The sequence below is a fragment of the Manduca sexta genome, chromosome 26 (genome assembly GCF_014839805.1).
Source record: "Manduca sexta isolate Smith_Timp_Sample1 chromosome 26, JHU_Msex_v1.0, whole genome shotgun sequence".
Classification (NCBI taxonomy): Eukaryota; Metazoa; Arthropoda; class Insecta; order Lepidoptera; family Sphingidae; genus Manduca; species Manduca sexta.
The window spans coordinates 8,929,456-8,947,591 of NC_051140.1; the positions used below are offsets into that span (position 1 = coordinate 8,929,456).

General features: G+C 36.4%; 1 protein-coding gene across 2 annotated transcripts; it reads right to left on the reverse strand.

Annotated features, from left to right (window-relative positions):
* Nucleotides 1–2,255: 2,255 nt before the first annotated feature.
* LOC115445678 (zonadhesin) lies at nt 2,256–17,854 on the reverse strand. Of its 2 annotated transcripts, none has more exons than XM_030172045.2 (13): nt 17,718–17,854; nt 14,473–14,712; nt 13,812–14,015; nt 12,765–13,037; nt 12,422–12,625; nt 11,572–11,847; nt 11,103–11,306; nt 10,589–10,834; nt 10,185–10,382; nt 7,675–7,863; nt 3,774–3,974; nt 3,334–3,549; nt 2,256–3,068 (listed from the first exon to the last, which is right to left on the reverse strand). In XM_030172045.2, the coding sequence occupies exons 1-13, from the start codon at nt 17,779–17,781 to the stop codon at nt 2,842–2,844; spliced, it is 2,742 nt and encodes a 913-aa protein (XP_030027905.1). In that variant the 5' UTR covers nt 17,782–17,854; the 3' UTR covers nt 2,256–2,841. The 2 variants fall into 2 exon arrangements, with proteins under 2 accessions (XP_030027905.1, XP_030027904.1); XM_030172044.2 differs by having other exon boundaries at nt 14,473–14,715; nt 17,718–17,853.
* Nucleotides 17,855–18,136: the final 282 nt, after the last annotated feature.

The following is an 18,136-nucleotide window of genomic DNA, read 5'->3' on the forward strand; positions in this document are numbered from 1 at the left end:
AAAAAAAAACTTTAGATATGTAAGTACTTGTCGAGAGTCTTCCTTTTGATTAATATTTGTATAAAATGAAAATATGATGGCTCTTTACCGATATGGCAATTAGCCATGTATGAGCACCGTAATTGGTTATTGTCCGAAATGTCTAATTACATCTAAGCAAATTATATTTCCCGTTTGTTTAACATTTGCCGTCTGGAAGCGATAATTTTTGCCGAGACAATATGGCGGATATGAATTTTATTCCTACATTGACGCATATTCTTGACACGAATGTCCATATTATAAACTATTTGTTCAAAATGGCAACTAAAACGTCACTGTTATAACCTATATATTTACTTAAACAACAAATAATTTTACTTATTTGACTAATATTTTTTATTTAAATCCAGGTTTACACTTAGACTCCAGTTTTTATATCATGAGCGCCACTCCGTACACAACCAGAAGCTGTCAATATTGATCATACTAAAGTCAGTTTGAATGGATACCAGTTCAAATCATTTCAACACAGTGAACGTTCGGAACGCCAAATTTAGTACGTAGTACTAGATGCGACGCGATTATAGGAATACATCTATATCATATAGATGTATTCCTATAAACATAGATCAAACGAGTGGACTAAGCTATAGGACAATTATTTAAAACCTAGTCACTACACTTGGGTAGCTTTATATTCGTAGTCTGGCCGTCTTTGCCATTGTCTGTTGTTGTTTTAGGTGTATTTATCACCTGTATTAATTGTCTCATTTAAATTCGGTATTTGATGTTTCCAATTTACGAGTCTAGGTGCTACTGACATTCGTGCTCCAATGAGGTAGTATGTTTCAATTTCAATAACTATGTTGTTAGTTACATATCTATCGTTGTAAGTCCCATATTCCGTAGAAACATCACACTTAACTGCAAATAATATGGCTGTAGAAGATAGTACAATGCGGCCCGCATGCTAGATAAACACGGAATATCGGGTTATTAAAAAAAAAGATAAAATCTTTATCTACATAAATATATATTTTTTATGATGTATAAAAATATTATACCAACGATGGATGAATTTAAAAATCTAGTGGTCGCTTAGATTTTTGATATGCAAGTAACCCATACCCTTGAGTTTTGTGTACTGCGAAGGTACCACATTAGAGTTATTAAATAAATAAAATTCTACAAAGTGATAATTAGTTTATAACATTAATTATAAGGCACACAATTTCTATTTAACCTCCAGAAATTCTATTTGCATCTACAAGTAGGTTTACAATTGACCGAGATTAGAATTTTGCCCTTTGCGTGACATTTGCCGTCTGGAATCGCATCGCGACAACTTTCGCCGGGACAATATGGCGGACATGAATTATATTTTTCATTTTCTTTATTACATTCAAAAGCAGCTGAAGGAAAATAAAACAGATATTTTATCTTATCATATGACTTTTTCTATGCGGCGAATATAGTTTAATAGATTTGCATGAAATTTGGCACACGAATAGAATATGTCCTGGATTAACAGATAAACTACATTTTCCTGGTACTTTGCTCCCATGAGATGTTATGTATTTTACATCTAATTTTAAAATAGATGGTGCTGGCGTCTTTTAAGTGGCGCTATAAATTGCTTTAGTGTAAGGACTTTTTTTTAGCGGGAAAAACTTTTCATACAGGCAAAGCCGTTAGGAACTCCTTGGCTGGTAAAAAAGAATACTTGTTAATAAAAAAAAAGCGAATTACTCTTGTTATACTTACGCCAACCATCATAAGACACGCAGATACCATTTAATCTCCAGCGATGCTTCTTGCATCAGCAGGCTGGTTTAAATTCAACCACAATATCGATGCGTCCAATGACGACCTTTGCCATAGGGCTAAGATATGAGATGTTTAGTTTCATAACGCCCAGTAATAAATTGCGCTGGTTACAATGTCTCAAGCCGGAACACAACAGCGCACGCACACAGCTGCTTAGCAGTAGATATTGGGATATCCAGATGGTCTCTCGCGAGAGACCTACCACCAGTATTATATAGCACTGCAGTTCTGCTAAGTATACAGATTTTTACTTATGTGTTCTTACCGGCATTTTTTTTCTCTTCAAAACCTCGTAGAAAGAAAAAATATTTCTATCAAAATTAATACGTATAGGCGATTTGAAGTTTTGATTTTGTGGTACTCATGATTCATCTAAGTATTTTAAAATTCAGTGGGTATGTACTGTTAAGACTTCTGAGGAGAGGGATCCACAGAAAACAACGTTATTCCAATCAAATTATTTAATAAATTTAAAATCACATATATATCTACAACTTATGTCAAACGCGTATATTGTACATATGTGTATTTTTTTACATAAATGACGTAGCTAATATTTACATGTTCAATCACGGTATTGTTGATCGAATATTTACCTATATTATATAATTTCAACTAAAACAACAAAAATTTTACTAATGTCTAAGTACATTCGCTACAGCTTGAATGGGTGTTTTAGTTCAATAATAAATAAGTCGTTTTTAGGAGAGCCCGTGATTTTCGATTCTACAAGAGTTTAGTTTTGACCAGTTTTTTCACAAATAAATAAACGTAAAACCATGTATTATACAGGTATCTGGGCAACAATAATTTTGCTACACATAGAGCAAATCATATAAAGCTGCGTTGCAAAAGTTACTAAAACCGGTCCAAGTAACTTTCCGTTAAAACCGCAATATCTTAACACGCCCACTGAGCGCGTGTTGCAATATTCTTGATTGTTGTGTAGTATGGACATCGTGAATCATGTTATGCACCAGAATTTCTTGTGCATAATATTTTGCGTAATGATTTTAAGATTTACATAACATTTTAATCTAATTTCCCTTGGCACGCTGGAGCATAAGTCATTTCTTTGCACTCGCAAAGTAGCACACATGGTCCATCAACTGTCTGTCTTCTAAACCCTGATTTACAGACGCAGCCGGGCTTGACCGCTTCATCCTCACATCTAATCTTAGACGTTAGCGCCGAACAAGTGTCCCCTGGACACGTTTGTTTAGAATCCGTGTACTCCTCATTGGGGTCAGAACATTTAACTGTAAAAAACAGGGCAAATATTTTATTCAATGAATAAGATGTAAGTTTTCATTTCATTGATGTTAAAAATTTGGATTGTATCTAATAATAATTATTATATTAGAAAAAGCTGATAAAGAAATACTATTTTTTCCATGATTCACGTTAGATAAAGTCTTCTAGGGACTAACTAGATTGGATTTTTTAAGAAATTAATCTAAATCCACTGATATTTAGGAAATGGAAAGGAATAGATCGGTTCCTTAAAACATAAAAACTACTTGCCTGGATTTGTGCTTGGGCACTCTTCTTCGGCTACGCATTTACCATTATCTGCCCGCAGGAACCCATCTATACAAACACACCCTACATCGCATCCATCAGTTTTATCAGGTTCGCAAATAAAGCTCAACTGGTCGTCGGCAACATCACTGCAGTTTTGAGGTCGACATAATCTTTGAGCGCAGTCTGTGTATTTTTCATTTTTTGGACATATACCAGCTAAAATTAGATGGAAAAGGATTAATTAAATACCTAGATTAATATTATAGAAAGCTACCACAAGTTCATAAGTACCTATTTGGAATATTCCAATCACAATGTTACAAACACAGATTAGCGCAGTATATCTAATCGTAAACATTACCTACATAAAATCTATCGATGACCGCACGACGACTCTAGTCCGCCTTGAGTTTTTGCAAATGAGGAAAACAGTTACTTACGACACTGTGCAGTAGGTACACAAACTCCATCATCGTTTCTATTGAATCCTGTGGCACACCGGCATGCCGGCGTACAAGGCTCGATCAATGCCCATCTTGAGCAGGAATCACGTGTTTTGCCGATATCTTCACAACTATCGCTGACACAAGATGGACAGGCTACGTACATCTCATTCGGACGCGCACTGCAGTCGAATGGCGCTGAAATTAATTATTTTTTTACATTTACTGATAGATTAACAAACTGTGGACAAATCTTTAAATTTTATATTAAACATTATTACTAAACGTGGGAAAAGACATAGATTACGTCTACGGCATGTACTAAAAAATAAACACGAGCTAAAATTAGGTACATCGTCCTTCAAACCGGTACATTACTACAATATACAAAAGTAGTGCTTTCATGGGTTGTTCCGTGATTTCGTGCAAATTTCATCGATCCGCGGCATTTTAAAAAAATGTCAAATATCAAGAATTTTATTCAAAAAATCAAATGTAGACTGCCTCTGTAATGGTATACAAAGGAAGGCACTTTTCTATCGTGTTTAGATTTGGAGATATCGCCGCTGGAAAAATCTGCAGTGGATGGTAATAAACTTTAAAAAGAATGTAATGAAATAGCCTAGGAAGGTAATAAAATAGGGAAGATGGTAATGTAAAACAGATACAAATTAATTTAAAAAAAAATCAAATGTATTTTTTTTGTAATAATCAGTATTTTATTTATTGAGATTCAACGTTTACAATATTAATTATAGTTCTCACAGCAATTATCTCTTACAATATTGTCAAAATCGTCAGAAAGTAAAATCAGCACCAAAATATCCATATAAATCAACTATAAAAATAATTAAAAAAAAAAATCTTTGGATATAAGTTTTAAACAATTATTATGATTAATCATTATTGGCCTGTTACATCTATTAAGATGATTTAAACAGCGTCAACAATTGGAGGTTTTGATACATTTTCTTTGATGGCTGTAAAGATTCAACACGTGAAGGGCAAATCCGGCCACATGACGTACAGATGTTACTATCAGAGTTTGCCCAGGATGATAAGGGGTTTCTAACGCTTTCGTGTCATTTTGCGTGTTTCTCGGATAGGTCTTTAAATCAGGAATTATTGTGTTCGGTTACGCCATCAAAGATAGCTTTTAGCCAGACGGCGCGATCTTCAGCTAAACTTTCCCCGCTCTTCCAGTTAATATCAAAGGTGATCATAGTGCCCTAGCCAACGCAGCCGTCTTTTTTTCAAAAGTGCAGCTATTCTAGGCAGCTGTGCAGACTTCAGTATCGCCTCATTGGTGATCTTGTCCCTCCATGTTATGCCTAAGATGCGCCGAAGATAGCGCATGTGAAACGTATTAAATTTTCGCTCCTGTTTGACTTACGATATCTAGGTTTCAACTCCATACAAGAGTATGCTTAATATGCAAGTCGTCGATTCAAGGTAGCAGAAACTTCCAAAGTTTTCCAAAGGTGTACCACTCAACAGGATAATTGGTGTGATTGTGCATCCTTGCTTCATTACAACGATCTTCTTTGCGTTGATAGACATTGAAAGCAGTACACATGCCTTAGCAAACTTGTCCATGATGTTCTGGAGCTCTTCTTGTGAGGTAGCGACAAGAGCTGCATCATCTGCAAACAAGAGGCAGTCTGCTAACAAATCCTCGCGATGACACTTGGATAAGAACAGAGAAACATTGTATAATTTGCCATCATGTCTTGTGTGCAAATGTATTCCCTGTTTGGCATCCTCAAAAGCAACTTTAATCAGAAGCGAGAAGAAAATGCCAAACAGTGTAGGTGCCAGAACGCAACTATGTCATACACTCCTGCGCATATCGAATGGTGATGAAAGCTGACTGTTAAAAACGACCGAACCTTTCATGTCTTGGTGTAAATTTTTGATCAAGTACAGAATCTTAGGCAGGCGTCCTACTTTCTCTACAGCATACAGGCCTTCTCTGCTCACGGTGTCGAAGGCTTTATTGAGATCAACGAAACTGATTGTGAAGATTATATCAATAGTGGATATTTGGGCACATCTTTACTAATATTATACGAGCAAAAAGTTTACCAACGATGCTTAACAAGGATATACCGTGGTAATTGTTACAGTGTGGCACGTATACTTTCTTCCGATACTTTACTCTCAACTTGTAAATAATAGGTTGAGTGCACTGCACTTTTAGGAGTTCTGCAGGAATTCTTTTGAGCAGTTTAATAGCATTTTGAAATTCTTGTATTCGTGTGTAGGTGGTTCATCGAGTTCGTTTAAGGTAGCCAATATCGGTATGGAGTCTATTGCTTCTAGTTGAATATCCACGGATCGAGAAAATAAGTTCAAATATTGTTCTACCCATCGTGAGAGCTGGCGATCAACACTGCTGATAAGGGTTACTTATCGATCTTAAGATGGTTGTAACGCATTCGTCTTATTACATTTGTGGCTCACGACTGTTGGGGAACTTTACGACTGCTTGGAGTTAGTTAATTGCTTAGTTACTTCTATTATTTTTAACGGGTCTGCTCTCTGTATAATAGAATCAGCCATACTAGAAGCGGAGTTTTCTACCAGTACCATCTCAATACTTTTCTTTTCTAATTTCCTTTTAAATAATTTTCTGTATTTTCTCTGACTTTTGTGCTCTGGGAGTCATTTCCTTAATACTGCAAATCTTATTATTAGCTTTTCTGGCCAAATATCTTGTTCTTTCTTTTTATTTTTGGATGGCATATAGTTCAGGGATCCTTTTAATTGGTGTGTATTTTTAGATTCGTGAAGTCGGTCCATCTTCGTCATTTTGCGCTGAACTGTAAAAAAATATAAATCTTTCTTGTTAATTTTCATAGGTAGATGCCTTACTAATGTATATTTTATTTTTATTACAAAGCCTAAAAAATGCAATGTATCTATTAAAAGTAAATAATTAAAAAAAATTCATTCACTTCTAACATCGTTCATTACCATCCACGAAAAAAATGGATGGGACGGATGGAAATGCAAAGGAGATAAATGAGAATTGTAAAGAATTACCTACATAACTTTTTTACTTATACTTAGTAACTGATTCAGAATTATATGGGATTATAATCTATGAAGTAGGCTTAACTCATAAAAATTATAATAACTGTAAATGCAACATACCTTTTCAAATTCGACGGAATGTGATGAAATAATATTTGGACGAAAGGTTCTTGAAGGCACGAAGAATGTATATAATTTCAAAAGCGAGGGAGACACGTGCACTTGGCTTTGCTGACGAGGCTAACTGACCAGTACGAACAGTTTGCGTCATGACTCACGGGTAGGGATTTATAAACGCGCATTAGAATGGAACGATTTTGACTCTGGAAGGTGATGATTTTTTTTACGTGACAAAATTTAAAGTCCTTTTTTTAATAATTTATAATATGTTTATAATTTTACAAATATTACTAATGAATTAGTAAGGAATTAAACAAATAGATTATCGAAGAATTGGAAGTTAGCTAGTCAACAAAAAATTAATAAACATGTAAAATGCAACTTTGTCACTGATTGGACACAGAGTGTAATGAGATTTTTGGGAGTTAAACTATAATAATTTGAAAATAAACTAAAAATTCTAACTTTTGAATGATACTCCTTTTTAAGTACTTGATTTGTTGCCCATTCGAATATAATTCTGTTAAATGCAGGTATTTCTTCATGGGTTAATTTGGCTGGAAATGTAATTTGCACGAAATGGCGGAATGACCCTCATAATGATGTTTGACGGTAGAAAGATACACTACGTTGGTACCTACTGGCCAGTACCTGACTGGAGACCTGCTAAGTCTTTCGTGTTGGATCAAAACCTGTAAATAAGACTAATGATGTAAGAATTTCTAACGTGTGAAACACTTACGACACTCTATGGTAGGTATGCAGGTGCCGTTGCTAGCGCGACTGTAGTTACGCTCGCAAGCACATCCCGGCCCGAGGCAGACTGCAGGACATGCAAATGATGACGAGCCTTCTCGCCTTGGACACTCATTTTCGGAACAGGCGCTTTTACATAGCACTTCGGTTTCATGCTCTGGACAACGCGATTTTCCTGTGAATCAATCGCAAATATTACGTACCTATAATTAGTTTTCATTTTTCTATTTATATATTGAGGATTTCAAAGAACGAACACTAGGTACATCGATGTCAACTATGAGCTACTGCTTTAGCAATTGTTAGTTTCATCAACGCTGAACATATTTCAATGAAATGTGACACTCCAATACAGGCGACTTTTTTACCCGGATATGACTTTCACGTGGGTGGAGCTGCAAACAACATATAATAACTACGCATATTTCGTCTAGTTATTTTTTTAAGATATTAGGAGAAGTCCTTTCTTACTCTGCAGCACTGTGTTGGTAATGTAATACAAATAACGCTTTCATTCACTTCGCGGAAGTTAGGTGATTGATGACAAATCTGTGCATTTATATAAAGCTAATCAGTTTGATGGAACGGCCGGACGCTCTCGTGATAAATTCCTTTTTATGCCTCACCTACGTTAACGTTACGTTCCTTGAACGGTCTGAATGGTTTATAATTATAAATGGGATTTCTTTAAAAATAAACATTTCTTTTCCGAAATTTGTACACTCATAGTGGATATTTCAGTGAATAGACAAAATAGTTTCATAACACCAGCTCGACCGCATTAGGAACGAATTCGGCTGTGTCGACGGAAATTCCACTGGATGCGGTCTTATAAAATTAGTGCCAGATTACAATACCTAGTTGAGTTGAACATTTCTTGGATCAACTCTTAAAACTATTTAATACTCGTCCAGTTACAGCGGCACCGAAAATTATAATCTTGTGGTGCTATAAAGTTTACGGCATCATCTTGTCTTGATTTAGAGTCTGATGAAAAGAATCTCACAGGGGGGATTTTACTAGTGGTAGGTCTCTCATATGCGAGAGTCCGCCAACCACCACACCAGTGTTGGTACCACCGCAATGTCTATTTCTAGCGCCAACCAGCAGTGTGTAGTCACTGTTGTGTTTCGGTTTAAAAGACATTGTAGCCAGTGTAAGTGCTGGACATAATGAGACTTAACATCTCCTGTCTCAGGTGATCATGGTGAGCGCAGTGGAATACCAAACAATAATTTGTAATTCAAGGTGTTGGACTTAGATGGTATTTCTACTGTTTATGGGCGGTCGTAACGTTTACCATCAGGCGTACGGCAAGCTCGTCTCGTCATTCAAAGAAATAAAAAGAAAATTCATTGCCAATATAATAAAGTCTTAAAGTTTGTAAGTAAAATATTGCAGGAGCAGGAGGCATCTCATCCGTGGGTGCTCTACAGGCTCTACTAGCACATTAACTAAGACAGAGATGTGAGTAAAACATTACTTATATATATTAATAACATCTCTTAAAGTGCAAAATATTATTATAGTAATTCAGAAACAAATGGAATAGGTACAATCTACCGCTATATAAAGATAATTTTGAATGCCCAGTAGACTAGAATAAAATTCTCTCTCACAAGTTATTACATCTATAGCTATATACATTTCAAGACCTTCAAGGCACGACACTCGTACACTTCGATAATTATTCTGTCAAATGACTCACTATCCAAGTATTTGAGTGAAGCAATTAAACAATAACAATTGGCTTCTAACGTGGTAATTATTGTTTAGTAAATTTATTTATGCATGGTATCTATACTATATTTTATTGGATTTTTATTACATAATATAATATTGAACATTATTTTAGCTGCCATTACAACCAGTTTCGTGATTCAATATTATTTATGTCAAAATTTGATGTAAAATTCGTGTTCGTTTTATAGTCATATATTAGATTAACGTTTCTTATTTAACAATAATTAAAATTATTTATTTGTAGTCACAACCTATGTTCGTCAAATTTTATTCGACGAAAGTTGAAGCATCGTCAATATCAATAGCAATCAAAACAGAAGACACTATGTATCATTTTGATATTGCATTGATAATAAATCAAAGCAGATAATTGTTTTCCTAAAAATAACACTTTGCAATAAGTTACTCTAACTATAGATATAACATAAAAAGGGCAAGTTAGAAACAAAATAAATGTCAATATAAATAATTTTAAATTTATACGCCCAATGCCTCTACTACTATTACTCTAAGAGAATTCAATGGGGCGGCAACATCACGCTTTCAACAAAGATAGATTCACGCACAAACCATATTCCCACTAAACTACAAAGAGATCACAAAATTAAAAAAAAATCTGAAACCGCGATTATTGGCGAAAATTTTCCTTGTCCAATATACATACATGATTTTTAGCACAATTTTAATAGAGCTAAAGAGGAGTATGTGGTTTTATTAAATAACGCAATATCAAAATGACCCTGTCCAACTTACTGCATTTCTCATACGGGACGCAGACTCCGTTTAATCGCCAGTAATTCTCCTTACACCTGCAGGCTGGCTTGCACTTCAAGGTGAGTTTCTTGGTGGGTTCAATGTATTCATCTGGTACGGCTTCCGAACAGCTTTCACCGGGAGATACGGGGTAGCACGCACGATACTCCTCATTTGGGCGTGGACATTCAAATGGAGCTAGAGGTATATATTATTTTGTCGGTTTATAAGACTTACATGAAATAGTTAATGCACAAATCAACCTCAATTGTTTTGCTGCGATAAGATTGTAATATTCTTAAAATTTCAGACATGGACAATAGACATCGTCTTTTCTAATCCAAACCACTTCTTACAAACCAAAGACTATATTTTGTATAATGAATTATTTGAAAAATACTTACGACAATCCTGTATCGGTACGCAGGATCCATTGTCAAGTCTATGGGTGCCTAATTCACATCTACAAGCAGGAGGAGGGCATTTCTTTGGCCGGGGACAGGGTTTGAAGCTTGCGTCCTCACTTTTTGGACAGTTGTTTATCGGGCAATCCACTGGACAATCGTCTATAATCTCAGAAGGACCACATTTAAGTTTAGGTTTTTCTGTCGAGGGTTCTTCAGTCGTCACTGTCGTATCATTCCGGTTAGCTATAATGTATAATAATATATCATTAGTATAAATTGCTTGCGCAGTATGAAACTACTTTGCGATCCCGGTTTTGGCTTTGTTGGGCAATGATATTGGACTTTTCTGTTCCGTAAAAGTGTGGAATTTGTGCTTAATATAGCGATGGGCTTGACCCTTTGGGTCATGTTTGTTTTTGTACTTAGGTAGTATCTAGTTGTGATTGTTCAGCCATGTAGCATCATTTTGATATAGAAAACTCCTAAACGAAAAGAACAATAACACACTTACGACATTGATTGTATGGTACACACTTTCCATCAAGTCTCCAATAATTTTTCCTGCACCGACATGCCGGTTTACATTCAATCACAATGCCAATCACTCCGAAAATAGGACATTTTCCGTCGGGAGTTGCTTGGGAACAGTCTTCCCCAGGACAAATCGGAGGACAAGAATTGTATTCTTCGTTAGGACCATCACAAGGGAAAGGAGCTGTAAATAATATTTTTTTAATACTATTGATATGTTAAACTTGGCATTGTAAGTCACTAAAAATAATTTGGAGGTAGAGAATAGATATTCGTGTAATTCGATACATATATTACTGTTATCGACTTGGGGGGTCATTGTACCTTTGTTATTTTGAGGTTTATTGCAATATTATCTAACTGAAAACCAGTCATGCACCTAGTATTTTCATAATAAAAAAAATAAATTATATAACATTTGTATAGAAATTGAAAGGCTAAAAACTTACGGCATTCTCTTGCAGGTATACAAGATCCGTTATCAGCTCGTCGATAGTTAAATCTGCATTTACAAGCGGGTGCAGGGCATCTGTCGCTTTGAGTACATGGTAACTTTCCATCATTTCTATTTTTGAGGCAATAATCATAAGAGCAGTTGTCAGGACAATCCACCGCAATTTCATCGTCACCACAAGTCAATTTTGGTCCAACTGTTGTAGGTTTTTCAGTTGGTTCTATTGTAATTTCTGTTGTTTCAGGTGGGTTTTCAGTAGTGGCGACATTTGCTAAAATTTTATAAGTTTTAGGTACAGAATAACGTCACAAAATAAGTCATTGTTTTTATAACAACTACACTTGTATGGCTTTATACTCGTATATTGGCCGTTATTGCCATTTTCTGTTGTTGTTTTAGGTGTATTTTTCATTTGTATCAATTGTCTTATTTATATTCGCTAATACAATTATTTGATGTTTCAAATTTATGAGTGTAGGTACTATTAACATGCGTGAGCTAATGACTACTGAGTCAATAACTATATAGTTAACAAACAATATTGTTTGTTACATATCTGAATAATAAGAGGAGACGATTAAATTGCGTTGCTCGTGGTGAGTACCACGCTATCCATACAACAACATGGCTTTTGGATACACTGCAATGCGCTCGCATGCTAGATTTATAGATAAATATTAAATTTCAGGTTTCCAAATACAAATTTTTAATGGCTATGTAGGTAAATATTTTATTTATGAGTACAACCACAGTGTAAGACATCGCTCGTACCCTTGAGTTTTCTGTACCTCGTAGGTACCACATTAGAATTATTAAACGAATAATTCTACAAAATGATAACTTACGACATTCATTATAAGGCACACAATTCCCATTTAGCCTCCAGAAATTCTTTTTGCATCTACAAGCAGGTTTACAATTGACCGGAATTAGAATTTTCCCCTTTGCGTGACATTTGCCGTCTGGAGTCGCATCACGACAATTTTCGCCGGGACAATATGGTGGACATGAATTATATTCTTCATTTTCTCTATTACATTCAAAAGCAGCTGAAGGAAGATAAAATAGTTATAATGCATATTTGTAAGACTCTTAGTATATATACTTCAGAATTTGTCAGATTCCGAGTAGATTTTGGCAGCAAGTGAAATGCGTATACGTGGTACGTATAAGTAAAGTATAACTTACGACAGTTTCTAGTTGGTATGCAGCTACCATTGCTAGCTCTTCGGAAGTTGGGACGGCATTTGCATCTCGGTGGAGGACATCTTTTGGGTTTACGGCATGGCGTCTGATTAATATATCTATTCTTTGGACAATAGTCAATGGGACAATCTGTAGGACAGTTATCCAATACTTCGTTGGCACCACACTTTACTTGTGGGGTCGTTGTGGTGGGTCTTGGTTTCTTTGTTTTTGTTGTTGGTTTCGAGGGGGTAAGAGTAGTATTTTTGATATTTGCTAAAATAAATTAAATTATTGTAAGTACTATAGGGAAAAAAACTAAATTAGCAAATTTTAGTTCTTGTTTGATGTAGAAAGACATCTTATTTATTATTTTAGTTCTTACTAATATAAAGCAAAAGTTTGTGATAATGTTTGTTAGAAGTAAATGAAGAAACAGTTGAACGGATTTGGATGAAATTTGGCTTAGAATAAGAGGCGATAGCCTAGTTGGGTGTTGAACGGACTACCAAGACGAATCTCCGCAGATTCAAATCCCAAGGGCACACACCTCTGACTTTTCTAAAATCATGTGTGTATTCTTTGTGAATTTATCGTTCGCTTTAACGGTGAAGGAAAACATCTCGAGGAAACCTGCACATCTGAGAAGTTCTCCATAGGAATTTCGAAGGTGTGTGAAGTCTATCTATCAGCACTAGGCCAGCGTGGTGGACTAAGGCCTAATCTCTCTCAGTAGTAGAGGAGGCCCGTGCTCAGCAGTGGGCAAAGTATATAATAGGCTGATATTATTATTATTATTATTGGCCCAGAAATAGACCATATCTTGGTAACACATAAACTACATTGTATCCCGGTAATTTGCTCCCATCGGGATATAATATATTTTACATCCGATTTTTTAAATAGATGGTGCTGGCGTCGTTTAGATGGCGCTAGAAATAGCTATAGTATTTTAAGGACTTTTTTTGGCGGGAAAACCTCACCTTATCTGATAAAAATTAGTACTTGTTAATAAAAAAAATAATCTCTAATTATTCTTGTTATACTTACGACACCAATCATACGGCACGCAAATACCATTTAATCTCCAGTAATTCTTCTTGCATCGACAAGCTGGTTTACATTCAACTACAATACCAATGCGTCCAATGATATGACATTTGCCGTCGGGCGTGGCTTGAGAGCAGTCCTCACCGGGACAATATGCAGGGCAAGGGTTATACTCTTCGTGTATACCATTACACTTGAATGGGGCTGTGATAGATACAAAATACTTATTGACCATGTAATACTGCTCAAATTGTAACAGTTCGTATAGGTGTTGGATGTTTGTTAGATGTATTTTCTATGCGGGTGCGACAATGTGACTCAACTGTCCGTGATGATATGTGGAGCAGGGTCCAGATAGTGTTGACTGATAAGAGATATTACCCTGTACCCAGTAAAAATAATTATGCTGGCTTGTTTTAAATCGGACACACACACGCTGATCTCGATAAGACACTCACGCAGACCACTATGGCGGGTTTTGCACCTTGCATAGGTAACGTATGGTAATATAGTTTCGTGATCAAGGCGGATAGCGATATTACCACCAGCAAACGCTCCCAATAAGGGTTACCATCAAGCAGGCTGTTAAAATTAAGCCAAATCTAGACACTGGAAAGAGTTTCGCATATTATAGTAAGAAGATTTCTGTAACATTACTTACGACAATCCCTTGTGGAAATGCAAGTTCCGTTCGCAGCTCTTTTTGAGTTGAAGCCGCATTTACAAGCTGGCGGCAGACACTTCTTGGGTTTGGGACATCTGGATTGGTCATCGTATCTGCTTTTCGGACAATTGTCGGAGGGACAATCCACTGGACATTTATCTAGTACCTCATTATCTCCACATTTTTGTGGAGACTGAGTGGTGCTCTCCGATTCCTCATCCGAATCATCGCAGTCGGCTGCTATTAAAAGTAATTATAATTCATAAGTACTTTTTATTGTCTAAGTAGGCCAAAGAACAACTGGTCCGCCTGTTGGTAAGCGGAACCACTGCCCATGGACTTATGCAATACCAGGGGCATAGCCGACCCGCTGCCTACCTTTCTTATTTAGAACAACTTCGTATTAAAGTTATTTTTGATTCGTTTCACGCGACCTTACTGTGGGCAGATAACAACAATATTTTGTTTGCTCAGTATAGCAAAATAATTGGGTCGCCTGATAAGTGATTTCCATCGTTTAAAACATTCACACATTGATACGTGTGAATGTTTTAAACCAGTGGTTCTCAAACTTTTTAAATGACGGAACCCTTTTGGGAAGCAAAATACTTGATGGAACCCTACAATAAAACAATTGTTTTTATAAGTGTATTTTTTATTAATCAGCATAATAAAAGTACAATGTCACAGTTACTAATTATTATTGAGAGAGGTGTTTTATTTTTTTTTTTCTAAATTCTTGCGGAACCCCGACAGAGGTATCACGGAACCCTAGGGTTCCGCGGAACACACTTAGAGTATAGCTGTTTTAAACGATCTCTGCTATATCCCTGAAGGGGGACCGCGGACGTATAACTATGGAATCTATTTTCGCCTGTGCGTTCCGTCCCATGATGGCATGAGGGCGTGTTATATTAGGGCACAAATTCCAGGCTTACACAGTTTATCTGAACAAATCCAAATTTCTTAAATTGGCCTTTTAATTTCTCGAACATAATATTTATTGAGGGTGTAAAACCTAATCCTAATTAAATTAAATCTATAGAACACTACTTAAAACAACTACGGAAATCAAACGTTTTCTCGGATTACTTGGTTATAACAAAAAGTTAATCCTTATTTTGCACGTGAGAGTAAATCATTAACTCAATATTTAAAGAAGGGTTGAATAATTTAACTCGATGATAAATACATATATTTTTTTGGACACTATAAATCGCTGTTAATTAATGACCTTATTTTACAATACCTAGATTTCATGAAAGAATTCCCCTTACTGCCGAAGCATCTAACATTGCAATAGAAGCGATGTTGTTCCCAGGGCCTAGGCTCGGATAAATCCATTGCCTGTGCCTCTAGAACATTGAATTGCAGTGAATTTCAATAATTTTCTATGTAGAAGGAGCTCTTAGCAATAGTGTGAGCAATAAATATATTAGACCTTACCTATTTAGCAGAAAGTTTAAAGTCACTACCGATGAAAATTCCTTGCAGTGGGTTATGAATTTAAGAAAGCCTAATTCGCGACTTACTCCTTGGCGTTTAAAACTCAGTGAATAAGACTTTACAGTCACATATAAACATGAGAAATATAATATCAACGCCGATGCCATTTCGCTAATTTAATTGAATAATGAAGAACTTTTATCCATATCAGTCAATCCATCTGAAAAGTCCCTCAATTTAATTGATTCAGGAACCATTACAGCAACAAAGACAATTCTACAACTGCCACTGCCCATTTTGCCAATGAGAACCCTATATTAGAAATATATTTCGCACGAGCGTTTATATACATTTATAGGTTCGTCTGAAATGCTTTTTTTAATTATGCACGAAAAGAGAGAGACGAGAGAGGGCCAACCAAATCATCATTGAGACTGCCGTGATTGCCAAGCCGGGGAATCGCTTGGACACCGTTAGCAAGTACACCCGAAGACAACCGCGGTAGTTCCCAAAAAAAAAAATGCACGAGCTTACTTGCAAAGAGGATCGCAGGCTACGAATTTGCCCATTAAAGAATTAGCTTATAATTCCATCACTGATTCTTTAGGTAACTCCGCATATGAGGTACCGGGCTAGAAGCACTATGCGATCTCTCTCCCCACACCCATGACAGTACCTTAACTGCGAACATGACTCTTAAGACAAGACACTTCAAGGATCACTATTCACTATCTCGAATGACAATAATCGCCTAAGAGGACTGCTGCTGAACACAAGGGATTTTTTTTTTCATTAATTTCAGCAGGGAATCGTCCACTGCTGGACATAGGTCTCCCTCATTGAGCGCCACAGGGACCAGTTCTGGGCCGCTCTCGTCGGACTCCGGCGACCCTCACCAGATCGTCTGTTTATCTCGTGGGGGGCCTGCCTACAGTTCATCTCCCGGTTCGTGGTCGCCAATCCAGAACTTATCCGCCCCAACGGCCATCAGATCTGCGAGCTATGTTCCCTGCCGACTGCCACTTGAGTTTAGCAACTATAAGGGATTTGCCGAAATATAAATCCGCCATTCAGATTGCCATGCCAGAGAAAAAATTGAAATCAATAAATTTACGTACCGCATCATCAAGAATATCCCTGTAGTCATCAGCAAAACTGAACAACGATGGAAACCCTTAAACTGTTCCACACTACAATCCTAGTGTAAGTGGTTATATTCAGTGCATGGACAAGAGCATGTATGGTTAGGAGCACTTTATCGCAAGAACCAAATGAAACATTTAAAGGATTCGATGGAAACATCTCAACGAGGACAACTCGATCATTTATCGAGTTTACGCGTATCCAGCCGACAGAAGGGTTGACTTTTTCAACCCCCAGCTCAGTCAGGGGTCAGTCGACAGTCTTCAATAGTAGCTGTTCTTAGGGGGAGGTGTTACGCATAGCTAGTATGTGAAAAGCGCTTCGCTTGCGTCGTCCCAGAAACACAAGAAGCTACACGTGCTGTACTGACGCAGAACGTGACCACCATTGACGTCAATCGGAAGACACATGGAACCGACGTAGCAACCCGCCACCTGCTTGGTCTAGTATCGATCATTTCTCGTCATAGTTTAATTAGTCATCATTTGAAATACCTATTATATTTTTTTATTATTAATTAAATTTCTCTTTTAATTTTGTTCTTTTTTTGCTGTGGACGTGGATAAATTGTGATAGGATTATTCAAAGAAACTGATGGAGTTTGAGACGATATCCTGCTGTTTATAATTATAATTGACAAAGAAAAGTCTCACCTAGGCAGTACCCTTTCAGCAAAATAGCACTTAACGCGATAAAAACAAATATAAAACGTGCCATACTATCGTGTAGTTTGTGTGTTAATGGCTTAGTCAAACACAAAACAGTTGTTTTTACATAGACTATTAGTCTTCATATAATATTCTATTTAAACAGGTGAATACTTTAGAACCGTGACTCCATTAATATTTTATTGTTAATTTGTATAGTTTTTTTCCGCGGACTCTCCTTGAAGCACATTTTCCTAAAATATGTGCTATATTCTAGTATTGACCTGATGACTAATAAACCTAATATGATAAATGCAGTCCAATAACTACGATTAGCTTTACACGTACACTACGTATGGGTGAAAATCGATGAAACTCTGTTCGTCTTATCTTTTAATATTTTTTTAAGTATTCAACAAGAATAG